The sequence below is a fragment of the Physeter macrocephalus genome, chromosome 4 (genome assembly GCF_002837175.3).
Source record: "Physeter macrocephalus isolate SW-GA chromosome 4, ASM283717v5, whole genome shotgun sequence".
Lineage (NCBI taxonomy): Eukaryota > Metazoa > Chordata > Mammalia > Artiodactyla > Physeteridae > Physeter > Physeter macrocephalus.
In genome coordinates this window covers 126,492,376-126,518,634 of record NC_041217.1, presented here as the reverse complement: position 1 = coordinate 126,518,634, position 26,259 = coordinate 126,492,376, and the positions used below count along the sequence as shown (strand labels likewise).

Sequence of the window (26,259 nt, the reverse complement as noted above, 5' to 3'; positions counted from 1 at the left end):
CCTGGTTGGGGAGCTAAGATCCCACAAGCCACACAGGGTGGCCAAAAATAAAAAAATAAAACAAAACAAAGAAAACAAGGATCTGAGGGAAATGCCTAACATGGAGAACAGAAACCAAAACAAACATGTGGAACAAAGCATAGAAGCAAAGTGGAAGAAACAGATGTATTCAGGGAGAAGAAATGTTAAGAAACAAAATCTATCCTTGATACATTTAGGAATTAAGAGCAAATATTGCATGTAGAACAACAATAGGATGCTATAAAAAGGAAATATTCAGAGAATAAAAAACATTCCCCCCCCCCAAAAAAAATAAGTGGAAATGAAAAACTCAATAGGGGGGAAGAAATGTAAACTGAGGTTTTTTTCCTTATAGTAGAGCAAAAGGATCAAGAGTTTTAAAATATAGGAGATAAAACACAAAATTAGAGAGGAAGGTCCAACCTATGAAACTAGGGATTTTTAGAAAGAAAACAGAGATAAGAACTATCAGAGAAATAATTCAAAAATGTTTCCCAAAATAAAAAATAAAAATTCCCAGAAGTTATGAACTCTTTGAGAATCCATAAGAATGAAAGAAAAGAGACCCCATTAAGCACAGTCTATACTCAGCCAAAGTATCAGTCAAGTGTGAGGGTAGAATAATGACATTTTTAGCCATGTTCAAAATATTTCCTCTCCTGCAACCTTTCCCAGGGAACTACTGGAGGATATACTCCACCAACACAAGTAATTAAATCAAGAAAGAAGAAAGCATTGGATCTAAGAAACAGGAGATCCAACACAGGGAATAAAAAGAGAAGGAATTTCCAGGACACTGAGGGCTAGCAGTTCCAGAAAGATAGCTGTGTACAGGCATAGAGGCAAACCCATCATACTGGAATGTTCACAAGGCTCCAGGAAACTGGTCTCTAAGCAGATGAAACTAATAGAATTCTCAGTGCTTCTGAGTATGTTGAACAGTGATTCAGATAATTGACTTGAAAGTTTGGAATTATATTAATAATAAGGAAACTAAACAAATGGAAAAACAAGAAAATGACTACCTCCAAGATAAACAAGAAATTGTACATAAAATGAAAAGTGAACATAGTATTAGTCATAAGTGGTTGTATATACAGATGAATAAAGTGTATATATAAATGTATACATGTATATATGTATATCTATATATACACATATGAGCCTACTATCCTAGGAAAAGAAAGAGTTTATTATTCCATTAAACAAAACTCTATGAGCTACATATTATTATACTCACTTTATACATGAAGAAATTGAAGCTCTGAGAAGCTCATCTGGGCACAGTGGATCATCTAGGCACAAGATCACACAGCGGGTAGTTACTGTCCCCAGATCTATGGTGTGTGCTAAGGACAAAAAAAGCTTTTATTCCATCAATTACAGCTTTTTTTTTTTTTTCTGAGCAGACAGTGTCTAGGGCTTCGGTGGTACCCTTGTTTTATCTCACCCAAAGGAAGCCTCTGTCTACATCTGGGTCTCAGTATTAGGGTAGAATGAGATGACCCAGTAACAGAGTATTTTCTCTTATATCCACTAAATCTGAGAAACTCCTAGCTTTGAGTTCTGTCTTTGACTATAAAATGGCTTCGTTTAAAAATACACAGCTTATGATAGAAGGGACCATGCCTGCCTTGTTCACCTTTGCATTTCCACAGCTAACACTGCCTAGCCCATGGAAGGTTCTCAATGTCTGTGTACATAAAGAATTAATTTATACATGTTCATTAAGTGCTCCAAGTGATGCTGCAGAAATTAGATTTAGGTGGTACAGCCCAGGAAGACATGACTAAGGGCCAGTGGGTAAAATTGCCTTGGCAACAAATCTCAGGTCAATGGAGAAAGAAACCCCCTCAGTTTTAAACGTTTCTAATATTTGAATGGGGTTCATTCTAGAAAAGTAAACTCATCATCACCTGGGGTAATGGAGCTAGCACTGGATGTTCACCTGTCAGGGAGAACAGTAAAATATGGTGGTGAAAGGCTTAGATTCAAGTCAGCCACTCCTGGGCTGGAGACCTGATTCTGCCACTTCATCGTTTTGTAATCTTGGGCAAGATACTTCATCTCTAAGTCTTAGTTTCTTCTTTGATAAAATGAGGATAATAATAGTAGGTACTTGATATAGCTGCTATGATTTCCAATTGAGAAAAACCACACATAAAACACTGAGCATAGGACTTGGCATATAATAATTGTTTGATCCATATTCACTATTATTGCCATTGTTATTAGAAGAAATTCATGCGTAGGAGGCAAATTTGAACTTCATGGGATCTGAAATAGCTCCCAGCTCTTCTGGGTATAGGAGGTATAGGGGAAGTATTGTTATCTTGTTGGCAAATAATAACAATGTAATTGAAGTATCACCTGTGCACTATTTAAAATAGGTGGTTTTGTTATTTATTTTTAAAGTTGTTCCAGAACAGCCTCAAAACTTATCTTGTATACAGAAGGGAGAACGTGGGACCGTGGGCTGCACCTGGGATAGAGGACAAGACACCCACCTGTATACTGCCTATACTTTACAGTGAGTGAGACTGTATTTTTGCAGCTTTTTTGGTTGGTAGGTCTTCTCTTACATGACATTTAGAAGTATCGAACAGTTCTAGTTTTACCAGAGAGAAGAAGCAATAAACACCTCTAGATAATTAGATACTTTAAAAAAAAATTCTAGTGTTCATCAAGTAAAACTGGTTTATTCATCTAAAGTGTGACTAACTCAGAGTTCTCTTCAGGGCATCCAAGGCCCACGTTGTAGACATTCTTCCCTGCTCTATAGGATTAAACTGGCTGCATTATATCCCTTCCCTTTTCTGCAGTTGTGGACTCTTAGGGTCATGGTATAGACTCTTAGAGTCTATAAATAGACTCTTTTTTGTGGTAGCTTTCCATTAGCCTTGGAGGAGTTTCTTTTTAAATCACCTTTGCCTGACCTGAGAGTTCATAAAAAGAGAGAGTCCGGGAGATTCTTTTCCTTGGAGTTAATTCTGTAATCCTCTTCAAAGATCCCGCTGGTAGCTGGTAGCACTATGCCTAAGTGAGTAGGAGATAAGGAAAAGGCAGTGGGGCTCAGGGTTCTGGTCTGTACTAGCATCTGGCATTTCTGTGCAGTAAATGCCAAGGTGGCCATGGATCCTTTGGATGCTTGGATCTGTCCTAAGGAGCTAAGATGTCAGCCAGGGTTTTGGGAATTCAGGCAGTGTAGAGATGGTTACTCATCCATACGAATGTCAAAAAGTCTCAGTCCTACCAAAAATAAAGAGAGGGGTGAAGTACGGTCCTATTTATGACCACAGAATACAAATATTCCCATTGTGTATCCCCTAGTAGTAAAACTGACCTTAAAAATGTGAGGAATTTTAAATATATGAACATTTGTTCCTTTGTGCTAAGAAGGCAACAGCACATAAAGTATCTTGCTAAACACAATCGTCTTTCATTTACAGATTAAATGGACCAAAAAATTTAACTTGGCAGAAGCAATGTAATGATCACTATTGTGATCATTTGGACCTTGGAATTAACCTAACCCCTGAATCACCTGAATCTAGTTACACAGCCAAGGTTACTGCTATCAATAGTCTTGGGAGTGCTTCTTCATTTCCATCCTCATTCACATTGTTGGACATAGGTATGTATTATTTCACTTTTTGTAGGTGTCGATCTTTAGCACGTGGATATTATTTTTAAAATCACTTGAATGTTCTATGTGTGATTGTTTCAAAAGGGACAGTGGTTCATGGAAAGTGGCCAGTAGGCATAGGCAAAGGATAGATGTTTCTTTGATGCAAGCAAAAGGATGTATGTCTCTAGAGCTATCGAGAGATGTTCAAAATGGGATATTCAACATTATTCTCTCTGTTGGAGAAATAAGAGCCCCCTGGCTTCAAATCCCATGAAGGCACTGGCTGCCAGTGATACTATTTGACTGAGGCAAGGGTCATGTGAGGTTATTCAGGTGTCTTCCCACCCCCATGGCTACTCCATTGTTCTGAGATAGGCTGCATGTGGGCCTGCAGGGCTAGAGCAGCCAGGTGCCACCTATAAAGAAAGTGTATCATTGTACCAATCCATCTTCCTCAGAGAATACCTACCTCCACCCCTCTCATCAGCTTGGGAGCTGGAGTGAGCCAGTCCCAGCACATTTCTGAGCAAATGTAATTGGCCCAGTTGAATCAGAGGCCAATCCCAGGCATTCCCAAGGTCTGAACATCCCATGTAGGACTGGGCTTCAGGCCTGCCTGAAGTTCTGGCCTCACACTATGTGTCTCTCTTCTCTCTTCCCAAAGCACCTCTTTGCACACATACTGCTAACTGTGTCTGAACATCGGTATCTACTCTACATTTTCCTATCAAAGTTCTACCCATTCTCCCTTCCATCTCTTTACATTGATCATCTCTAGCCACCTTCTTTCCCTCTTATTCTTCTCTCCTATTCCTCTGTTGCTGTCTTTCCTATGGCCTTTCCTACCAATATTTCTTCTCCTTCTCAGGTGATCACCACTAGCCACACCTCTACCTTCTCAGCCACTGGAACTCCTGGGTTTGGGCACATTGGTTTTCTTTAAATCATTGAATTAAATGGAATCGAAATTATTACTGATGTTCATCGTAGTTTATCTGGTAAAAATGAGGGTAGATTAAAGGGAATTATTTTAATTATTTAGAAGTGAATCCAACTTTTTCTTCTTTCTAAAAGCCAGGGACTACTCTCATGTCTATTTCACCAAGTTTAGTGGCCATGTATCTTAGAAATGAGATTTGTTCAACTCTTTATAAGCCCATGTCAATACATAAGACAATTTCCAATTATGCAGCCTGAATCACACTTTTTTTTTGTCCTGGTTACCAGTGAGGCCTCTTCCTCCGTGGGACATCAGAATCAAATTTGTAAATGCTTCCGTGAGCAGGTGTACCCTTCAGTGGAGAGATGAGGGGCTGGTGCTGCTTAATCGACTCAGATATCGGCCCATTAACAGCAGGTCCTGGAATATGGTAATGGTCTCTAGAGTGAAGGGGAAGCCAGGGAGGGGTTCTTAGTAGCAACGCCCAGATCTCTCTTTTCATACCAGCAAAATATGGAGTTTAAGAATATTTAGCCCAAAAGTACACATACACATTTGAGACATACCAGTCACTTACACTTCTGTTTATTAAGAAATATCTTAAAATTTGATCACTGATTCTGAAATTTTTTAAGCCACAGCTTCTGTAAATCCACATTAATTTTCTACAATTTATTTCTAGTGAGTCCTTTTTCCTTATTATTTTACTCCCTACCCCATTATTACTTCCATTATTACTTTTTAGTAATTTTTTTAACATATTGGAAAGAGAAATATTAGTGAATGTTCAGAGAGGCTTATCTGAATTGAATATTCCAAAGATAAAGCTTCACACTTTGATGTAATAGTAAACATTAATTTATTTATTTATTTATTTATTTTTGCCATGCCACGTGGCTTGTGGGATCTTAGTTCCCCTACCAGGGATTGAGCCCAGGGCCTTGGCAGTGAAAGCACGGAGTCCTAACCACTGGACCACTAGGGATTTCCCTAAACATTAAATTTTTTACAATAAAAAATGTAAGATTATAATTCCTTCCAGTATTTTTGTAAAATATAATGGCTTATAATAATAACAAAGGATCAGTTCCACATGTAGAGAGGTATAATAATTAAATTTTTCACCTATAATTTTTCCTATATAATTTTCTTATATAATTAAATTTTTCTGTTTGGAACCAGTTTTATGTCTGTGTTAAAACATTCATCACATTCTAGTTGTAACCAAATAAAGAATAATCTCTAGTGTAGAAACAAGCTTCTTCAAGGCCCTTTTGAAAACTGGTAGTTTTCAATCTTGTTTTTCAGCTGGTTTCGGGATCCCCCTTGGAATCCATATAGATGGATTCTTAGACCCAGGAGTTTTTTGTTTTATTAATGAGAAGCTATTGTTTCAGATTAACATCAAGTGTATTCAGTAACCCAGTCATTGATATTTCTTCTTATTGAATGACAGGTTTGAAAAGTAAAAAGTGTTATCTGGCCTGGTTTTCCTACCTTTATTTAAATTAATTTAGTATTAACAGGCACTTTTTAAAATCTTGTTGGATTCAAGGTTAATGCCACAAATGCCAAAGGAAGACATGATTTGCTGGATCTGAAACCCTTTACAGAATATGAATTTCAGGTTTCCTCTAAGTTACATCTTTATAAAGGTAGTTGGAGTGATTGGAGTGAATCATTGAGAACACAAACACCAGAAGAAGGTATGTATCTAAAAAAAAAAACGGAGGGGAGGGAGGTGGATAGAGCGGAGGAAAGACAGGAGAGAGAGAGGCAGATGTAATGATTTCCTTGGAATAGAATCTCTAAAGTACTGATACTGAATCAAAAAGTATGAGTGCATTAATTAACAAGCTCATTTTGACATTGACTTAAGTATTGAAGCTGTCCAGGGAGATATGTTTATATTGCTAAAAATTTTTTTTACATTAGGTAATTCCTACTCCTGTTTGCCACACGTTATCACGCTGGTTACAAGTTTATGCCTCAGTAATGTCTGATTATATCTTTTATTTCTATTACACTTACTTTCTCAGTTACTTTCTCGTATTCCACAAAGCTGCAACCAGTAATTAATTTCATTCCTTTATCATTAAACCTTGATACATTTTACCCTTTGGATTCTATGAAAATTAATATGGCTTTATAAGCCATACTAAAAGCTTGAAAAAAGGCAGACTCTGGAGACAACATTTTAAAATAAAGTTTAACATCTGGCAATCTTCTCTCCTCCAAATGTTACAGCACTGCACTTCTTCAAACCTTTGATACTCACTGCTCACATGAGTACCACTAGACTGCCCATAGCTATAAAGAGGAGATCAAATATATTTTTAAGTCTGATGGACTTATCTTTTTGGTAATTATTGGGAAGACAATTTTATTGAAGTATAATCGAAAAAGCAAAAATGCTTATATGAACTTTGACAATACTGAATCTTTGGAGACATAAGAAATAGCCATCTGAATATTAGTTTTCAAAAGCACTCAGTGATACAGTATACAGCTTCATAATTTATGTAAATTGTTTCAGAGGAAACATAATTGACATGTAATCCGTTGCTTTATTATCTGGAGATTTTGAAGCATTAATGTCAGAAAAACTAAATCCTTATTTGTGAAACATAGATATGTGTGCACGTAAACTAGCCTAATGATTAAGTTACATTCATTTTCTGTGAGCTACTAGTGATTTTTGGTAACTGATGACACTTATCAGTGATACTCCAGTGACTTTCAAGGATATAAACTATTAATAAAATAAATAATATATTAATTGTATAATAATTGTATACTCTTCCTTTCTTCTGACAATAATTGCATTTCGCTATTTTAAAAAATATTTTTAAATGAATTCATTCAGCAAATTATAATTTATTCCTCTCATTTTATGATAAAAATCTCTTAAATTAATGTTGAGCCACTTTTTCTCTGTTTAAATGTGTGTCATTTTTATAATCCGGAGCTTACTCTTATTATCCTTTTATTACAATGTCAAAGTAATGCATTTTAAAAATACCTCATGGATTTTTAGACTTTATTTATACATAGTACAGATAAAATTCTTGGAAACGGGCCATATTTTATGTCCAAGTCCAAGGTAGTAAATAGGCTGAAAATTTTTAAGTTATATCACATTAAGCTAAAGTATAAACTAGGAAAACTCTGGGCTTATAAATTCTTGTCATTTTTACTCACACTTGATAATGACCCGTTTAGAGATGTGTGAAAAGGTTTTTATTTCTTTCTTTTTTTTCAAGTGTTTATCTGTTGCATTAAAAACCCATCAAGGCAGGATGGTAACTTTCTCGTATCCTATAAAATAAACCACCATCATAACAATGAGTGCAGCAACTTGTTACGGTTATGAACTCGTAGATGGTTATGAATTGAACCAAGGAAGCTGGCTTATTCAGAGTAATTGCAAACATTCATAAAGAGAGAAACCCATTCTCTGAGATACACCACGCTACCAAGCTCTGCTGGTTTCCTTTCAGTGTCTGAATCTCCCTTTTTTGTGTTTGATCTTTCTGCGGGTTGTTGTAGGATCTCTTTTCTCTTACTCTAAGCGTCACGTTTTCACCTCTTACCACTGTTCCTGTCATCAGTTTCTGTATGAAACACCAACTGATGTAAACCTAAAAGGTGTGAATTTTTTTTTAACACTTCTTCCTTTTAACCCCTGAGATGTGTACGCATATATAACTTGGCATTAAAAAAAAAATACTAGTAAGCTTTTTTCTTTTTTCTTTTAGTTACTGTCTAAAACTGAATGATCTTATGATAAAGCTTTTTCTTTGCAGCCTTGGCTACTCAAAACAGAGCAATATGTTATCTCCTGGTGGATTGGTCACAGTTATTTATAGTACTCCAGGAGAGAATGAGGTATTATTCACTCCATGTGGCCCTTTCCCATGTCATTAAATTCAACTCTTGTCATGGTCCTCCATGAAAAACACTTTTAAAACGACCACTAAGTAAGGGGTGGAAGGAAAGAGATAACTTTCTTATGTTTAGGAGGACAGTCCAGCAATCAGTAACCATCAGTGGGCCTGATACTGGGAAACAAGCAATCATATTTTACTTCTAGTGGGAAAACAGTCTGAATTTGGGCTGCATAGTGTCCAAACATGCCTGAGAATATGCCCAGGTGTTGGGGGAAGGCACTCCCTCATCATTTTGAACGCCCAGGAGGAGACTCCAAAATAAAGATGAATGAGCCATTCCTTAGAGCTGTATTATCAATTACGTGTTTCTGTCTGTTCATTCACCATTTTTCAGTCTTATTTATATGTTTGGTCTTGCTAAATGTGACTGTGGACAATTAATAAAGGAAATGTTAAATGCTTATACTAGTGCCAGAGCAGCAAAGGAGGAGTCCTCTCCCACTGTGGTGATGGCATAGGTGATTGGTGAGAGATCCCAAAGAGGGAGAAAATGCAGGGCTACCAGCTGCAGCCACCCATCTTCACATTAAGAAGCTAGACAATTATTCATTCATTTGTGATTTTGAACTATTGCTAGGATAGGTTAGGTGTGAACAATTAAATACTAGAGGTTATTTTACCATCTTAGTTAGCAAGCCAGATGGTAAGTCTAGCTTAGGAGTCAGCAAACATTTGCTATAAAGGTCCATATAGTAAATATTTTCAGCTTTGCAGACCATATGATCTTTGTCACAACTACTAAAATCTACTGTTATCACAGGCAAGCAGCCATTGACAGTATACAAATACATAGACAAAGCTGTGTCCAAAATTTTATTTTTGCACACTGAAAATTGAATTTTATAAAATTTTCATGTCACTAAAAATGATTCTTCTTTTGACTTGTTTTCAACCATTTAAAAATGTGAAAACCATTCTTATTAGTTCACTGGCTATACCAAAACAGGGAATAAGGAATCAGCCAGATTTGGTCCATGGGCCATAGTTTGCTGACTCCTAAACTAGCTAAACTTGAAACTATTATACTTGCATCTTTTTGCCTAAGGCTTCAGGAAATGAGAATGAATCGTTCTTTACCTTTTAAAGGGATTTACCTACAAACATTTTCATTAGAGGGAAAAATGTTATGTTTCAGATCCAGTGAGTATCCCTACCCTTTTTTTCTTCTTCTTGTGGTCTCTTCTAAGCCCAACACCTATCCTGGAAGAAGTAAATGCCTGAGCTTAACTATTTGACAAGGTAGTGATCACCCAAATGGGAATAAATGTTTTCCATGAAGCCCTCCAAAAGAAGCCACTGGAGGAAAAAAATACTTCTCTGGATGATCTGTGAGGAATGTGTGTATATCAGGAACTATGCCAGGTGCTCAGACATAATGATAACCAGTCAGATCCTCAGACTCAAGAGCTTATAGTCTATCTTGGAACATCAGGGAAAGATTCCTGGAAGAGATGACACCAAGAAAAACCTGCAAAGTCCAAAGGGAATCTTATGGCCTTCCTCCATCTGGAACATGTGGTCTCCAAGGTTATTTCAGTAGAATAAAAGAGGTATTTCCTCCTGGAAGTACTTGATTCTCTTGAATTCTGTGAAATCCCTTGTTTCTGGTTTTTACTCTACCATGTTGGTCAGTTCTTCTTTGTCTCTTTTGCTGGCCATCTTTCTCTTTTTAATCTCAATCTGTAGGGCTTTATATTGGACCCCCTTCTTTTCCCAGCTGACCTCATTCAGTCTCACGGCTCTAAAACTAGATAGGTAGGTAAAGAGAGAGAGAAAGAGAATATAATTTCTGTCCTGGACTCTTTCCAGAACTTCAGGTTTGTGTTCCAATCACCTATTCCATATCTTCACTTAGATGTCAACAGACATTCTAAACCTCACATAGCCTAAACAGATACTTTTATTTTTTTCTCCAAAGCAAAATGTTTCCAAAATGCCTCTGTTTCAATCTTTCCTATCGTGGTAATTGACACCACCATCTTCCTAGCTACTCAAGTCAAAAATGCAGAAATAATCCTTAACTTCTCCTTTTCTCCTATCCCCTCATACCAGCAGTTGACTCTTCTAAAACATATTCAAAATGCATTCATTCTTTCCATTGCTACTCTGACTATCCTAGTTTAAGCTACTTTCTCATTACAAAGCATAACAATAAAATGAACACTTAGAAACCCACCATTCAGCTTAAATGCTATAAAATTACCAATATATTCTTACCATGTCACGCTTCACTATACGTAACCACTATTCTGGACTGTGTGTTTATATTATCCTCATATTTTTTCTCGTAGCTTTCAGAAATGTATGTATTTCTAAACAGTGATTAGTTTTGCTTATTTTTGAGCTTAATCAAAATTATATGTGTATGTAATCTTTTGCAACTCACTTTTTTCCCTTGGCACTCTAACATGAGGCCTCCATTGACTTTAGTATGGATGAAACATTTCTGCTTCTATTAAGAAACAAGCTCTTCACTTGTGATCTGGATGTTGAAAGGTTATGTTTCTTTAAAAAAAAAAAAAAAAATGGGGGGGGCTTCACTTGTGATCTGGATGTTGAAAGGTTATGTTTCTTTAAAAAAAAAAAAAAGATGGTGGAGTGTTCAGCTATGTCAAATGCTGCCAATAAATCCAATGAAATGAGAATAGAGAAGTGATCATTAGATTTGGCAAAACAGCATTCATTGCCCCAGGAGCAGCATCAGTAGTGTGATGGGGACAGAATCAATTGGCATTGCTTGAGAGTGAATGTTAGGTGAGGGAATAAAGACAGTGACAGTTCACAACTCTTCAAGAAGTTCTGTGAAGGAGAGCGGAGATGTTGGGCAGTAGCTGGAGCAGGATGTGGTATTAAATTCCCTATTTGTTTTTGCTTTTAGGATCAGAGATAATACAGTATATTTGCAAGGTGATGATAAGGGCCCAGCAGAGAGGGAGAAATTAATGATACAGGAAGTAGGATAATGGTGGGAGAGAGATCCTTGATGAAGCAAGAGGATGGGATACAGAACTCAAGGGGTTGGTCTTTGATGGAAGTGGGGATGCTTCATACACAGTAAAATCAGTAGGGGTGCTGTGTTAGGGAATTGATGGGGAAGTTTGAAAGTTTCCAGGGTGGAAAGATTAGGGAATCCCTGTCTTATTGCTTCCTTTTGCTCAATGAAGAAGTTGAGAGAATCAGATCATTGGAAGTGAGCAGGTGTGGGGAGGGACAGTACCAGCCATTGGGAAGGAACACCAGGGTGGATGATAAGCCACCAAAAATAGTGACAGAAAGGAGTGGAAAGAGAGAGTGAACCAAGTGTTGAAAGTTATCAAAGAGGAGGAAGGGTGGGGGCATCTGGATAGGGCTTCCCATGGAGACATAGCAGGTGGTAACGTATAAAAGCAAGAGTATACCACTAAAAAATTGTTTAATCAAATGGGTGTTTGTAAATCTGTTTGAGTTATTTGAAACTAGATTTTAGAGAAACGTATCACAGCCCACCCAAAGAGTGGACATGGAGGAACCAATATGGCAAATGACTTAGCTCTATCTTGTCCTGCTTGGAGCATGGTTTGGACCAAAATATTCTCATGGGTTCAATTTAGCCCACTACCTGAAATCTCTCAAGATATTCCTTTTTCATATTTACTTTGTGTTAAATTCTCCATTTTCACTGTTCTTAGAGATCTTTCTACTCCACTCCACCACCTGCTAATCTCTGTGGAGAGATTGCTTTCCACTTGCAATTCAGTTGCTCTTGTTCATGCCCTTGCACTTGCCTTGGCTTCAGAGATGGATGCTAACCTCAGAAGTAGCTCATGGCTTAGCCCTGATTTATTTACCACGTGTACTGTTTCATAGAATCCTAGAATCTTGGGATTTAGAGTTGAAAGAACCCTCGAGGTCAGTTAGGTCAGTTAAGCTGATCTGCTTAATTTAGGATGTCTTCTTTTTTCATATTGGTGATTCCCTCCTCTTTAACCCAATGGTTTTTTCCTTTACCTTGAAGGTACATTCATCTCAGGAGAACTGACTTCCATTTCTCGATATTCATATTTTTAATCATTTGTACCCATCTTTTTTTTTTCACTTGGACATATGGGCCTTTGACTTTCCTTTTCTCGTCTAACCATAATAGTTTTATCTGTCTTTTGTTATATAACACTGAGGTTAGGACTTCAATTGGTTTTATGACAAATGAATGTCAAAGATTGTCTCTAATATTAGCCCTTAAGTTGCTCTAAGCAGCAGTGGTTTGACATTCCTGGTCATGAAATTTTACACTTGACACTCATACAGATTTCGCTAATGATTTCTCTCCCATAGAGGCTTACGCTGCAAGTGGGCACCATTAAAATTTCAGCTTCACTTGCAATTTATCCTTTGAAGAAAACATGACTCTAGAATTTGATTCTTAGCTCTGTAATAATCTGGTAGGTTGTAGAGGCAATGGGTGACAGTGAGAGGCAATGAGTGTTCCCTTTAAATTTCTTACCAATATGTAATTTACTGAAGACATTTAGCACCATGGAACATGTCCACTGGCTTTGACACTGAGCACACCCAAGTTTCCAAATCCTGATTATGTAGTCAATGTCTGGATTATCTAGTTTGTGGAGTATTCAGATCTTTGCTCAACATGGTGGACTGTAATGGACGAGCGGGGTCTTTGGAGACAGTGATACCTGGGCTCGGCTCTTAGCTTTGCCATTACCAGCTCCACGGTTTTTGTAAATCACTTAGCATTTGTCAACCTCCTTGTCCTCAGCTGCAAAACAGGTATAATCACATGTACCCTCTGCCTTGTGTGAAGATTAAGTGAGATCATGCATATAAGGTGTCCAAAGATTACCTGGCACATAGTAGGTGGTTAATAAATGTCAGGCCCCCTTTCCTTCTGTTGCCTGTGCTTTTTTCCTTTTATGCATCTGGACTAGCAGAACAAAAGTTCTGAGCTTGACTCCTGGGTCCCTGTAATCCTGAACGATTGAGAGCACTTTCAGAATGTCTTCTGTACACATTTCTTACTTCTAATTCCTGGCTGCAAGGGTAAATACTACCACTGGTGGGAAGAGAAGGGGAAGAAAAGAAGTGAATGTTTAGAAATAAAAAAAAAGAGAGACAAAGGCGAGAGAGGCAGGAAGAGGAAGTGACAAAGGAAGAGAATAGAAAGGTGTACCTGATGGCGGATGTAAGTTTTATAGAGAAATCATAAGCCTTCACAGAGCCAGGCAATTGCATGATGCAGAGCAAAGAGCACAGGCTACGTGATAAAACAGAGCTGTGTTCAAAACCTGGCTTCTCCGATGATTAGTTCTGGAACCTTGATCAAGTTCCTTAACTTCTCAGTACTTCAGTTCTCAAAGGAAGAAAACACAGCAGCAAAATTTACTGAGTACTTACCATGTGTCAGCACTCTTCTGTTCATTTACATTCTCACAACAGCCCCATCTGATGTGTAGAATTAATGTCCTCATTTGACAGATGAGGAACCTGGCTTGAGGACATGGTAAACATTTGTTCAAGATCACAGAGCTGGGATTTGCCCATAGACGGTCTGGCTCTGGAGCTCACACTTTAACCACTGCACTGAACCTAGTGCATCACGGGGCTGAGGAGGACGGGAGAGGTAATTGAATGGGCCCACAAAGGGCCTGCCCAGAGTATGTGCTGGGACATGTGCTCCCTCCCTGTCCTTCTTTCTCTTCTCCCCTCTCTGGCTGTTTATCTTTTGCTCTCCAGATGGGACTTAGTTTCTGGAAATTTCCATCTGGTTAAATGGAACTTGCTGCTCCAAAAGGAACCCCAAGATAGCCTCCCCCTAATATACTCTGAATGTCACTGTTACAAAAGTAAGGTTGGTGCAATTGAAGCCTGTTTTCAGGGATCGCTTCTGCTGATTCCACCCCTGGCTGTAAATCAAAACAAATCTGACAGTGGGAGAAATAAAACTACTTCACCCATTCACACACACACACACACACACACACACACACACTCTCACACACTCACACTCTTAGACACAGGAGTTGATTATTCAGTTTCTTTTCAAGTATGTTCGATTGACTTTCTCAAATTAAATTAGGTAATATTTGACCATCGTCTTATGGATTGGTGGTTATTTCTTCTATGAGTTCAGCCTGTGTTTCAGCATCAAGTAGATAATATTGCCTGGTTTGTTCATTTGCTTATTCATCATTTAACAAAGAGTAACTGGGAGTCTGTTACATTCTAAGCACTGTGCTAGGTATGAGGAGTATTCAGATGAATGAGATAGGCTTCCTTACAAATAGATTATTGTCTAGTGATCATAAAACCAAATAATTATACGCCAGCATAAATTCAGGAATGGAGATGAACACAAAGTTCATCATTTGTATTTTGTATTTTTATGGGATCAAAAAAATGTTTCCCTTGTGATTTATGTTTATGTTTCTGTTGAGAATTCTTTCTGCATTCCAATAAAAAAGAATTAACCACACGTACTTTCTTTGAGTTGTTTTACTAATACATGTTTTAAGAGTAAGTTAAGAATCTAATTTCCTCGTCATTTTAAAAAATTTGTCTTCAAGGTAGCCTTGTTTTTTCTGACTTCTGTAGTCAAAGATATATACATGTTCATTGTGTAACAACAGAAAAAGGAAGATACTGGGACACAAAGAAAATTGAAATTATCCTATAATCCTACTCCCCCTGAATTATTTAATGAATAACCAATTGACTTCCAAAGTCTTCATATTGTATAGATATATATGTATATATGAAACTGGTTTTTTCCCTTTCAAAACAGAGCCTACTGGAACATTAGATGTCTGGTACATGAGACAGCACATTGACTACAATAGACAACACATTTCTCTTTTCTGGAAGGTAAGTTTGCAGTGTCCACTTAAAATTCAGGAGAATTATAGATTTGGGTTTTCTGTTTTGTTTTTATTGAGATATAATTGACATATGAAGAGAATTACATAGTTGAATGATAAGTTTCAAGGCCAGAAAAAAACCTTCTGTTTCCATAGTGGCTTTGGTATGAGCCTTCAGAGTCTGTGTTGGAGCTTATTTTCTCAGCCAGATCCTCATGATACTTGATTCTGTGTCATTTATTTTTCCCAAACAAGGGTGAGAACTCTGACTTCCTGCCTCCACACAATCACATCTTTCCCTCACCCACTTCCAGTCAGATCAAGGTTCCCTCCCATCCCCGAGCACATCCACCCTTTGACCCCACTCACTACACCTTCTCTTCTGATTAATACAATATGCCCAACAGTGACCATGCAACCTCAGTTATTCATTTGGGGGGAAATTAAAGCTGTGGATGTTTAAGAATATGGTTTCTTGCAAATCAAAACTACAATGAGCTATCACCTCACACCAGTCAGAATGGCCATCATCAAAAAATCTACAAAACTGAAACGGAGGAAAAACATCCCAACTCATTCTATGAAGTCAGCATTATCCTCATGCCAAAACCAGACAAAAACGTTATAAAAAAGAAAAACTACAGACCAATATCCCTCATGAAAATAGACACAAATGTCTAAGACACAAACTTATCTCCAACAAAGAACTCATACCTAGAATATATAATAACTGTACAAGCCATTAATAAGACAGATGACCCAATTAAAAAAGGGCAAAAGATAGGAACAGACAAGTGTTCATATCCAAGGAAGATCTATAGACGGTAAATAAGCCCATGAAAAGATGCTCAACATCTTTAGTCGTTAGGGAAATGCAAACTAAAAGCTTGAAATATACATCTACCATGTGACCCAGGAATTCTACTCCTAGGTAGTCACCAAAGAAAATGAAAACACATGTCCACACAAAGACCTGTATGTGAATGTTCACAGTGGCTTTATCTGTAATAGTCCCTAATTGGAAACAACCCAATGTCCACCAACAGGCGACCGGATAAACTAATTGTGTAATATCCACACAATAGGATATCACTCAGCAATAAAAGGAACAAACTACTGATACACACAACAAACTGGATGAATCTCAAAATAATTTTGCTGAGTGGAAGTAAGTCAGAAAAAGAAAAACAAATACCTTATGCTAATACATATATATAGAATCTAAAAAAAAGAAAAAAAATGGTTATGAAGAACCTAGGGGCAGGACAGGAATAGAGACGCAGATGTAGAAGATGGACTTGACATGGGGAGCGGGAAGGGTAAGCTGAGACGAAGTGAGAGAGTGGCATGGACATATATACACTACCAAATGTAAATTAGATAGCTAGTGGGAAGCAGCCGCATAGCACAGGGAGATCAGCTCGGTGCTTTGTGACCACCTAGAGGGGTGGGATAGGGAGGGTGGGAGGGAGACGCAAGAGGGAGGAGATATGGGGATATATGTATATGTATAGCTGATTCACTTTGTTATGAAGCAGAAACTAACACACCATTGTAAAGCAATTATACTCCAATAACGATGTTAAAAAAAAAATCAAATGGAAAGAATATGTTTTCTATGGTCATTGAAAAGGGAAAGGATGGAAAAAAAGCTGCTCTACCTCAGGAATACTAATAATAGTAGAAAACAATAGGAATAGGAAAAGAAAGCAGCCCTTATGAATAGTAGTAAAACAGTAGTAAACTGAACAACCTTCCAGAAAACGATGAGGCCTAATGTTATTACAAAATGTAAAAGTTTTACAGAATACTGAAAGCTGGCATTATCATTTCACTTAATCCTTACAAAAACTCTAAGAGGTACATACTAGTATCCCCACTAACACATGAAAAAACTGAGAGTCCAAGAAAGGAGGTTCTTCTCAAAGTCACCCACCTATTAAGTGCAGAGCTGGGACTGAAACCCATCCAGAGCTCTTTCTGCTACAGCATGACTCATCTTTGTCCAAAAAAATACTATTTGAATTGAGCTACTGATTGGCATGTTCATAAGAAGAGGTTTTATTTCCCAAAACTTACACCCCTTTTACGACAGTTCTTCTAGTTAAGGGTAAATAAACAGTTTTGGAATTATGAAGCTGATGAGCATGAAACCAGAAGTCAGAGTAATAAAGTCCTCTGATGGGGTTAGCTTGATAGATTTTGATAATTGCAATCTTCTTCGGTTTTAAGAAATGAGTTCTTTCTCCCTCTTTCCCTTTCTCTCTCTCACACACACACACAAAATGTCTGGCATAAGAGGAGTCTACTATAAATAGCTTGGTGAGTCATAGTCAAGTTCTTCACTTTGAAACTAAAACTGCAGCTTAAAATTTATCTTAAAATAAAGCATTGTTAATGGCAGGATTATTCCTAAAGCAAGTCATTTAGAGCAGCCATAATTTGTAAATAGTATAGAAGAACCCAGCTCAATTCCTGGCTATTGGTTTTCGTTTTCAGAAGTAAGCGACTGGTTAAAACGAATATTCTTCCTCCCATAAAGATCCCTTCTCCCAAAATGTACTTTACAGTTATCTGAAAAGATACTCTATTCTGGTCCCATTTCACCCCTCTCTACTCTAGGGTTTCTCTCGGTAGAATGAGGGTAATGATCCTGGTACCTGCAGAGCTGACAAGGCCATTGTAGGGCCCAGTAGATGAGAAAACACAAACCCAGAAAAATCACGGGGGCCACCAAGGAAAAATTAAATGATACTGCATCATGATTTTTATCCTAACAGGGTAAGCAACATGCCTGGTGCTATATCTGTGTATACTGTCACAAAGAGAATTTAGAACAGGCATGGGCAGGGTACCCTGAAACCAACGTCAGAGCAAAGTCAAAATAACTATTTGTTAGCCAACAGGTAATGCTTAGCAAGCTTGCATATGCAAATTCCTGTCTGCTGCTCATCTTGATCCTGTCCCTATTCCTGACAAAGCTTAGATTCTAAAATGAAGTCTTGAAATTCAAAGAGGCTTTGAAGCTCTTCTAGTCCACCCTTTCTCTCATAAACATTGCTCCCAGCCCAGCCAGGACAGACAGATATCTGGGACCTTCTGGGACAGGGAGAATCGCTTTGGAGGAAGCCCATGCCTTGATGGCATCTCTTATTGATAAGTTAGAAAATCTTTCCTTTTGTGGAGCCAGAACTGTGGGCCCAAGAAGGATGCTTTGGACTGGAATCGTTTTGAATAAGAAACCAAAAATGTAAATGCTAGAAGCTTCTATAACCTTGTGCCAGATGGTAGTCGTGACAGGGCACCTTCAAAACCTTCAGTGATTGTCCAGCCTGAGAAAGGAAAGTTGGACCCAGTCTTCAGTTTTATAGGGTCATTACAGGATTTAGTCCTTCTCTGTCGAATCCTGGGCTTCTTCGATTGCCTCTCCACCCACCTGGGAGAGGCAATTAAACCCCGGCTGGAGTTGCTGAGATGAGCAGTCCTGCTCTGGACCCCAGAACCACGAATCCCAGACCTCTAGAGCCAAAGGGCATTTAAGCAGCATGCAGTTCCAACACTCGTTTTACAAACACGGAAACTGAGGTCTAGGGAGGGGAAGTGATTTCCCATGAGAGGATTCCATGATGTGGTACTTGTGCTGGAAGCCTTTCCTGGGCGGAAATACTGCCCTCTGGAGCCACCCCTTTCCCACTCATCCGCCTGGGATTCCTCTTGCCCCCCTTAGGCAGGCTTGGCTTGGGGGGCGGGCTGTGCCGTGACCCAAGGAACTCATCTAAACCTCAGGCTAGAAAGAAACACTGTAGCCGGATCAAGTGCTTTGTGGTGGGGCCTCAGTCAGACCACACTGGTGAAAGGAAACAAAGACGTGTGTGGTGGCTGATTTTTCTTTTTTCACTTTGATCAATACTGGGAAACCAGATAAGGGGGACACCCCGCCACTGCAAAGGGGAATTTGGGGCTTTGGCACCAAAGGAAGCCCCAAGTAAAACCCCATCAGCCTGTGAACACAGAGAGAACACGTTTCTCTTGCAGATAGGGAAAAGTGAGATGACCTTTCGTTTTTGTAGGATGTTTACACTAGGGGAGAACAGCTTGGTGCTGAATGGGTACAGCCCTGGTGTGTGTGAAGGGAGTTGAGGATGTGTGAATGTGCGTGTCTGGAGTGGTGTGTGTGCATGTGTGTTGTGTATGTGAGTGAGTGCACATGTGTGTGAATTCGTGTGAGTTTTGTATGCGTGGGAGGGATGTGAGTGTGTGGGTGTGTATATGTGAGTACATGTGTGAGTGCGCAGGCATGTATGTTGTGCATGTATGTGTCTTAGTATAATAAAATACCATAGGGCTTCCCTGGTGGCGCAGTGGTTGAGAATCCGCCTGCCGATGCAGGGGACACGGGTTCGTGCCCCGGTCCGGGAAGATCCCACATGCCGCGGAGCGCCTGGGCCCGTGAGCCATGGCCACTGGGCCTGCGCGTCCGGAGCCTGTGCTCCGCAACGGGAGAGGCCACAGCAGTGAGAGGCCCGCGTACTGCAAAAAAAAAAAAACAAAACCATAGACTGGGGACTTATAAATAACAGAGATCAATTTCTCACAGTTCTGGAGGCTGGAAGTCTGAGATCCAGCTGCCAGCATGGTTGGGTGAGGGCCCTCTTCTGTGTCGCAGATTTCTGTTGTATCCTCATGTGGTGGAAGGGGCTAGACGGCATTCTGGGGTCTCTTAGAGAGTGCTAATCCCACCCATGGGGGCTCCACCCTCAGGGCCTAATCAACTTGCAGAGGCCCCACCTCCTGACACCATCACATTAGGTGTTATATTCCAACATGTGAATCACCCTCTGTAGTGAGTGAGTGTGAAGGTGTGAGTGTGTGGGATACATGTGGGTATGAGTGCGGGTGTATATGTGTGGGTGTGTGAGTGTGGATGTGTATGAATGTATCTATATGCATGTGTATTTATGAAGGTGGATGTGTGAATATGTTGAGGGTAAAGGAGACCTTTGATGTCTGGTTCCCCCATAGTTACTCGTTTTCCCACACCTTAGTTTCTCCAAAAAACTCCATTTCCTCGAAAATATCCTGTACTATTTTTTGCCATAGCTGCTTTTTAAAATTTTTTTATTTTTAAATTTTTGGCCACGCCACGTAGCTTGCAGGATCTTAGTTCCCCAACCAGGGATCGAACCCACGCCCCTGGCAGTGCAAGCCAGAGTCCTAACCACTGGACCGCCAGGGAGGTCCCCATAGTTGCTTTTAAGAGAAAAAATACTTTCTATGTTGAAGCCAAAAAGTAGAACCTAATCTATGAATCAAGCAAAAACACCTGGGTGTTGTTAAAACAGTAAATGCAATAACAGGTAGAAACTGTTGCTGTGTTACCAACGGCCCCAGTGTTGGGTTAGAGCCCTTTAAGGGGGAGGAGGAGTGTCACCCATCCTTTCCCTCAGATTCCCTCTATCATTTCCTTCTGCACAAACTTTCATACCGTTTCCTTTGCTTTGACAAAGCGTTTCAATCCGTGATTCCAGCACACTTTTCCTTCAGTTAATACAGCTTCTATCCTTTAAGAAGAAAGTCACCTCAAATAGATATGGGGATGATGTATGAAAAGATATGACGATGGGTTAAAGCCACATTAACCTTTCCAATTTCCTCTGTAAATTTCTTCAGCGTCCTCTCACTGTCTCCATCATAGAACGTCACAAACTTTCTGAAATGGTGGTTTGGGCCATGGGTCTGGAAGAGAAATACCTGTGTGCAGATGGAGCTGAATTCACTCCTTCATTCACTCACTCATTCAAGCAAACAAATACAATAAAACCCCTCTTTAGGCCTAGAGCCCATGCTGCATGTGGGGATATGGAAGTGAACAAGCCAGGTCCAGGCTCCATGTTCATGAGCTCACACTCCAGCAGGAGGACAGAAATAGCAAGGAGATGGTGAGGGCCCTCAGGTGTTAAGGAGGGGTTCAAGGTTCAGCTCGGGGGATGATGGCCAGGCAGGGGAAGGGGTGAGGAGTCAGAGAGGACCTTTCAGAATGTAATACTGCAGATTTCAGCATCTTCCATTCTCTATGCAGCTGACTAACTTTGTGAACCATAGAACAAAGTGGAGCTCAGGCAATGAGCGAGTCACTGCAGTTAAGAGATGGAACGTCAGGAGGACAAAGGGGATAGGAGAGTCTACACATCGCAAGATAGTCCTGGCAGTCAGAATCCCACATGCGTTTCTGCTTTTTAGTTTCTTAATTGGTTGGAAGGATTTTGAGGTGTGGGTAAAGTGAGTCCACCGTCGAGTTGCTGAGGGTTAAATAGGGTGAAGCTTTTGTTTGTTTGCTTGTTTGTTTAAACTGAATTTTAAGGATAAAATCTTTAGGAATATTTAAAATCTTTAGAAAATATCATGTATAAACTTGCCCTTAAATTGTTAGTATTGATTCTGTCCATGTGTTATTAAAGTTTTCTGACTCTAAAAAAAAAAAAAAGAAGTTAATACTGGAGCTCCCCAGAAGAACAAGTTAGTCAGGACAAGGGTGGGAGAACATTTGACAGGAGACCCCCTGGGGACACGACTTTGGCTTAAAGGATCACATTAGTGAAGTGCTATCCCATAGAAATATAAAGCAGGCCACAGATGCAAGCCACGTGCGTAATTTAAAACTTTCTTGTAGCCACATTTTAGAAAATAAAAAGAAAGAGGTGGACAATTTTAATAATACGTTTTACTTACAGATATATTTGGAATGTTATCATTTCAACATGTAATTGATTTAAAAAATATTAATGAGGGCTTCCCTGGTGGTGCAGTGGTTGAGAGTCCGCCTGCCAATGCAGGGGACACGGGTTCGTGCCCCCGTCCGGGAAGATCCCACGTGCCGCGGAGCGGCTGGTCCCGTGAGCCATGGCCGCTGGGCCTGCGCGTCCGGAGCCTGTGCTTCGCAACGGGAGAGGCCACAACAGTGAGAGGCCCGCGTACCGAAAAAAAAAAAAAAAAAACATTAATGAGCTATTTTACATTCTTTTTTTCCTACTATGTCTTTGACAACTGGTGTGTCTACTAAGTGCCAGTATGGCACAGTGACCAGGGGCTCACCCTCCAGATAGCAGCCCGTCTCAGGTCAGGGTAGCCCCATTTAAGGCTGCATAGCTTCCTCCTGTAGTGAACGACAACCAGTCTCCTGAGCCTTAACAAGCAAGACAGAAGAGAGATAGGGAAACTTCTGGTTCCAAAGGTGGGGAAAACTGGGTGTTTTCTATTCACTTGTTCAATGAAGTAATTCATTTGGATAAACAGCTACCCTCAAACCATAGAAGTCAAGAAGAAAGAGAAAAGAGCCAGCCCCATACACCAGTTTACAGCACAGCCTCAGACTGTTGAGACCAGAAGCGGCTTATTCAGTACATTCACTTGGTCTCTTTCTCCCTGTCTTTGTCTTTGGTGAAAGAAGAATATTCCAACCTGTATCACATTGCACTGAAGGGATGAATTCTTTGGCCTCCTCATATGAAAGGGATTCAGTAAAAGTAGAAAGTATTATTTGTAACCTGGTTTATATTGATGGAGGACAAAGGTCTATTGTAAATCCCCAGGGAAGATTGGCTGCCAGGAGCCTGAGGCCCTTATATAATTATAGGAGGTATCCAACCTCAGAATCAATGTTTAAATACAAAAGCAGCAGATGGAAAGATTAGTTTTGCTGCAGTATTCAACTCTCTCTCCTTCCCTTTCCCAACCCTGTCTCATCACAGGCTGGCACAGCATTTCTGGAGATATTTTCAGACAGAACAGGTTGCTTTCCCTTGCTTACTAGTCACACATACTGTACCAGATGCAATGCAGGGAATTTGGGTTGGATAGCAGAATGTGGTCAGTGACAAAGATAAGAGTAAGTAGCAGAGAATTAACAGAAGATAGAAAACAGAGATGGAAGGGGAGTTAAAGCTTTGCTCTTAAAAAGTTTCCATTATTTTGCCGTTTTCTAGCTGTAAAACAAGATAGACATTATTATGCCCGGGTAACGACCAGGAGGTATGACTATCCATTAAATCAGTTCAGAGTAGCAGAACACCTGGGGAATGCCCACTAAGTGCCAGCGTGACAGCAGTTAAGACTTCATCCTCCAGATAGAGCAGCTGTGCTAGCTGGGTTCAAGTTCCAGCTTTACCACTTACTTTGTGTTCTTGAGCAAGGTGCTTAAACTCTCTGTGCCTTACTTGCCTCATGAGTACAGTGCAGATAATAAAAGTATATATAACATGAGGTTGGTATGAAAATGAGAATTGTGAAAAGTGTTTGCCAGGTCATTCTTAGGAGGCAAACGCTGGTCATGACACTGAGGATGCAAAGATGAACTGACAGGCTAGTGGGGAGATAGATCCACAGATGGAAATTTCCAGTACAGTGATTTTTAAAACTTCCAGGTGAGGATTGTCTTCACTTTGGACTGGGGTTGCTGAAGGCAGTCATAAGTTCTGAAGTCAAGGTACCCAGACTTAAACCCACAAATTGCATATACTTTGTAATCAACTGTATGATACTGGTGAAACTTCCATAGAGAGCTGTGGTATAAGCCAGGTCAAGATTAATAGAAGATTAATAGAAGAGCCATATAAGTATGATGGGAAAAGTGCCAATTATGATGATTTTTATATTAGAGTAACTGAGAGAAGAGTACCCACCAAGTGTCTTCATATCTGTCATGCACCAAACACTCTTTTGAAACAGTTTACTTCCCTTAGCTCATTGAATCCTCCAATAAGCCTATGCTGCATATAGAATTATCCTCATTTTACAGATGAGGAAATTGAGGCTCAGAGAGGTGAAATAACTTGCCCAAGGTCATGTGGCTGCTAGGTGGTGGAGCAGAAAAGCAAAAGATCTTCCCGAATAACAAGAACCAAGTTAGCAGTGTTCCAAAACCAAAAAAAACCAAAAAAATCTTCACAGATAAAGCTGTGACTAGTAAGTGTTCAAACTGTCCAGCTTTCCAAGGGGTCTTGATTACAGACTCTCTTCTCTGATACAGGCTAAGCTCTAACAGTTTTTTAAAAGTTATTATTTGCATCAGGGGAAGTTCAGAAGTAAAATATTACTTTATTATAAGTACAGTAGTTTTTTTGAAGTCCTAAGAGGAAATGATTTATCAATTCACAGAAACACCTTTCCTATAATATACTTCAAAACACAAACGGGGCACGCATTCACAAGTGCATCAGACTTTGTCCTTTCTTGGATTACATTCACCAAGTTATTTTTGATGCTGAAAGCCTTTTCAGGCAGCAGAATTCTTATAATGGTTTATGAGGGAGCTGTTCACTCTTTGCTTCTCAGACAAAGCGAAGTCAGAAAGGCTACGTTTACTAAGTTTAGATCATTTTCCACAGGACAGAGCAGAAAGAAGGCTGAAGGGAGAGAGGCAATGGACAGCTTTTCCTTTTTAGTGTATTCTTACCAGTAGGAGAGGGTGACAGCAACAGTAGGACCACTGGCTTGAAACCCACTCTCAGCACTGCCCAAGAAGGGACAAGAAGTACCCTGGCTTTGAGATGCTCCCAGGGACCCCAGACTCCGTCTGGATATCGCCCTCCTCTCTCACGTCCACCAGGGGGCGCACTAAAACCTCACATTACTTTCCTGTAGGGACTTTTTTTTAAATTTATTTTTTTAAACATCTTTATTGGAGTATAATTGCTTTACAATGGTGTGTTAGTTTCTGCTGTATAACAAAGTGAATCAGATATACATATACATATATCCCCATATCTCCTCCCTCCTGCATCTCCCTCCCACCCTCCCTATCCCACCCCTCTAGGTGGTCACAAAGCACCGAGCTGATCTCCCTGTGCTATGCAGCTGCTTCCCACTAGCTAACTATTTTACATTTGATAGTGTATATATGTCCATGCCACTCTCTCACTTCATCGTAGCTTACTGTTCCCCTCTCCGTGTCCTCAAGTCCGTTCTCTAAGTCTGTGTCTTTATTCCTGTCCTGCCCCTAGGTTCTTCAGAACCGTTTTGTTTTTTGTTTTTAGATTTGTAGGGACTTCTTGAGTCAGTTTCTTAACCTCTCTAAGCTTTAGCACCCTCATCAGAATGGGGAGTTACAAGGAATAAATGTGACAATAGATGTAGAGCTCCTGACTCATGGTATGGCCCAATAAGTGATAGATTCCCCCTTCTCACCCACCCAAATAAACAAACACTAGAGTAAAAATAAATTTATCTGAGAAGACCCAGCTGGCTCCTCAGGCCAAGGTTTTTCTCGGTTCAGAGCTTCTCTCCTTCTGACTCAGGGCTCGTTGGCTCTGGAAAAAAAGAATTCTGGATCTCCACCCTCCCCAAATTGCTGACCTCATGCCCACTGTTGATGTTCCAGGTGCTTTGCAACTCTGGGCCAGAAGGGTGAATGGGGATCCAACTATGCAACATGGCACTCGTACTCACCAGTTCATTGTCTCAGGCTTGCCAATAGAAGGAGCAGTGAGTCAGAGTGGAGGGGTCACGAATCCAGAAGTCAGGAGCCCTGGATTCCACTCTCAGCCCCTCTATCTGTCCCTTGAGTGGCCTTAAGCAAGTCATCTCTTGTCCCCAGGGCTTAGTTTCCCCACTGATAAAATGAAACACTGAATTAATTGTTAATCTGAAGAATCCCTTCCTGTTCTGTTGTTCTGGGATGATATTCCATTCCGTCAGGGCCAGGTGTCATTGAGGGGTAATGCATTATATACATGATTTGCAAACTTGATGTTACTGGGTTTTTTTAACCAACCTAATCACGCTCTTTTTATTTTATTTTTTTATTTTTTGGGTTTTTTTTTTTGCAGTACGCGGGCCTCTCACTGCTGTGGCCTCTCCCGTTGCGGAGCACAGCCT

At 39.8% G+C, this 26,259-nt stretch overlaps 1 protein-coding gene across 1 annotated transcript in view; it reads left to right on the top strand.

Moving 5' to 3' along the window:
- Window positions 1-26,259, top strand: part of LOC102991572 (interleukin-12 receptor subunit beta-2) — a 74,547-nt gene that overhangs the window by 6,399 nt on the left and 41,889 nt on the right. Inside the window, exons 3-7 of the mRNA XM_024119723.3 lie at window positions 2,437-2,551; window positions 3,471-3,655; window positions 4,877-5,019; window positions 6,145-6,295; window positions 15,315-15,394. Coding sequence (XP_023975491.1) covers window positions 2,437-2,551; window positions 3,471-3,655; window positions 4,877-5,019; window positions 6,145-6,295; window positions 15,315-15,394 — 674 coding nt within the window. The remainder of the gene's footprint in view (window positions 1-2,436; window positions 2,552-3,470; window positions 3,656-4,876; window positions 5,020-6,144; window positions 6,296-15,314; window positions 15,395-26,259) is intronic.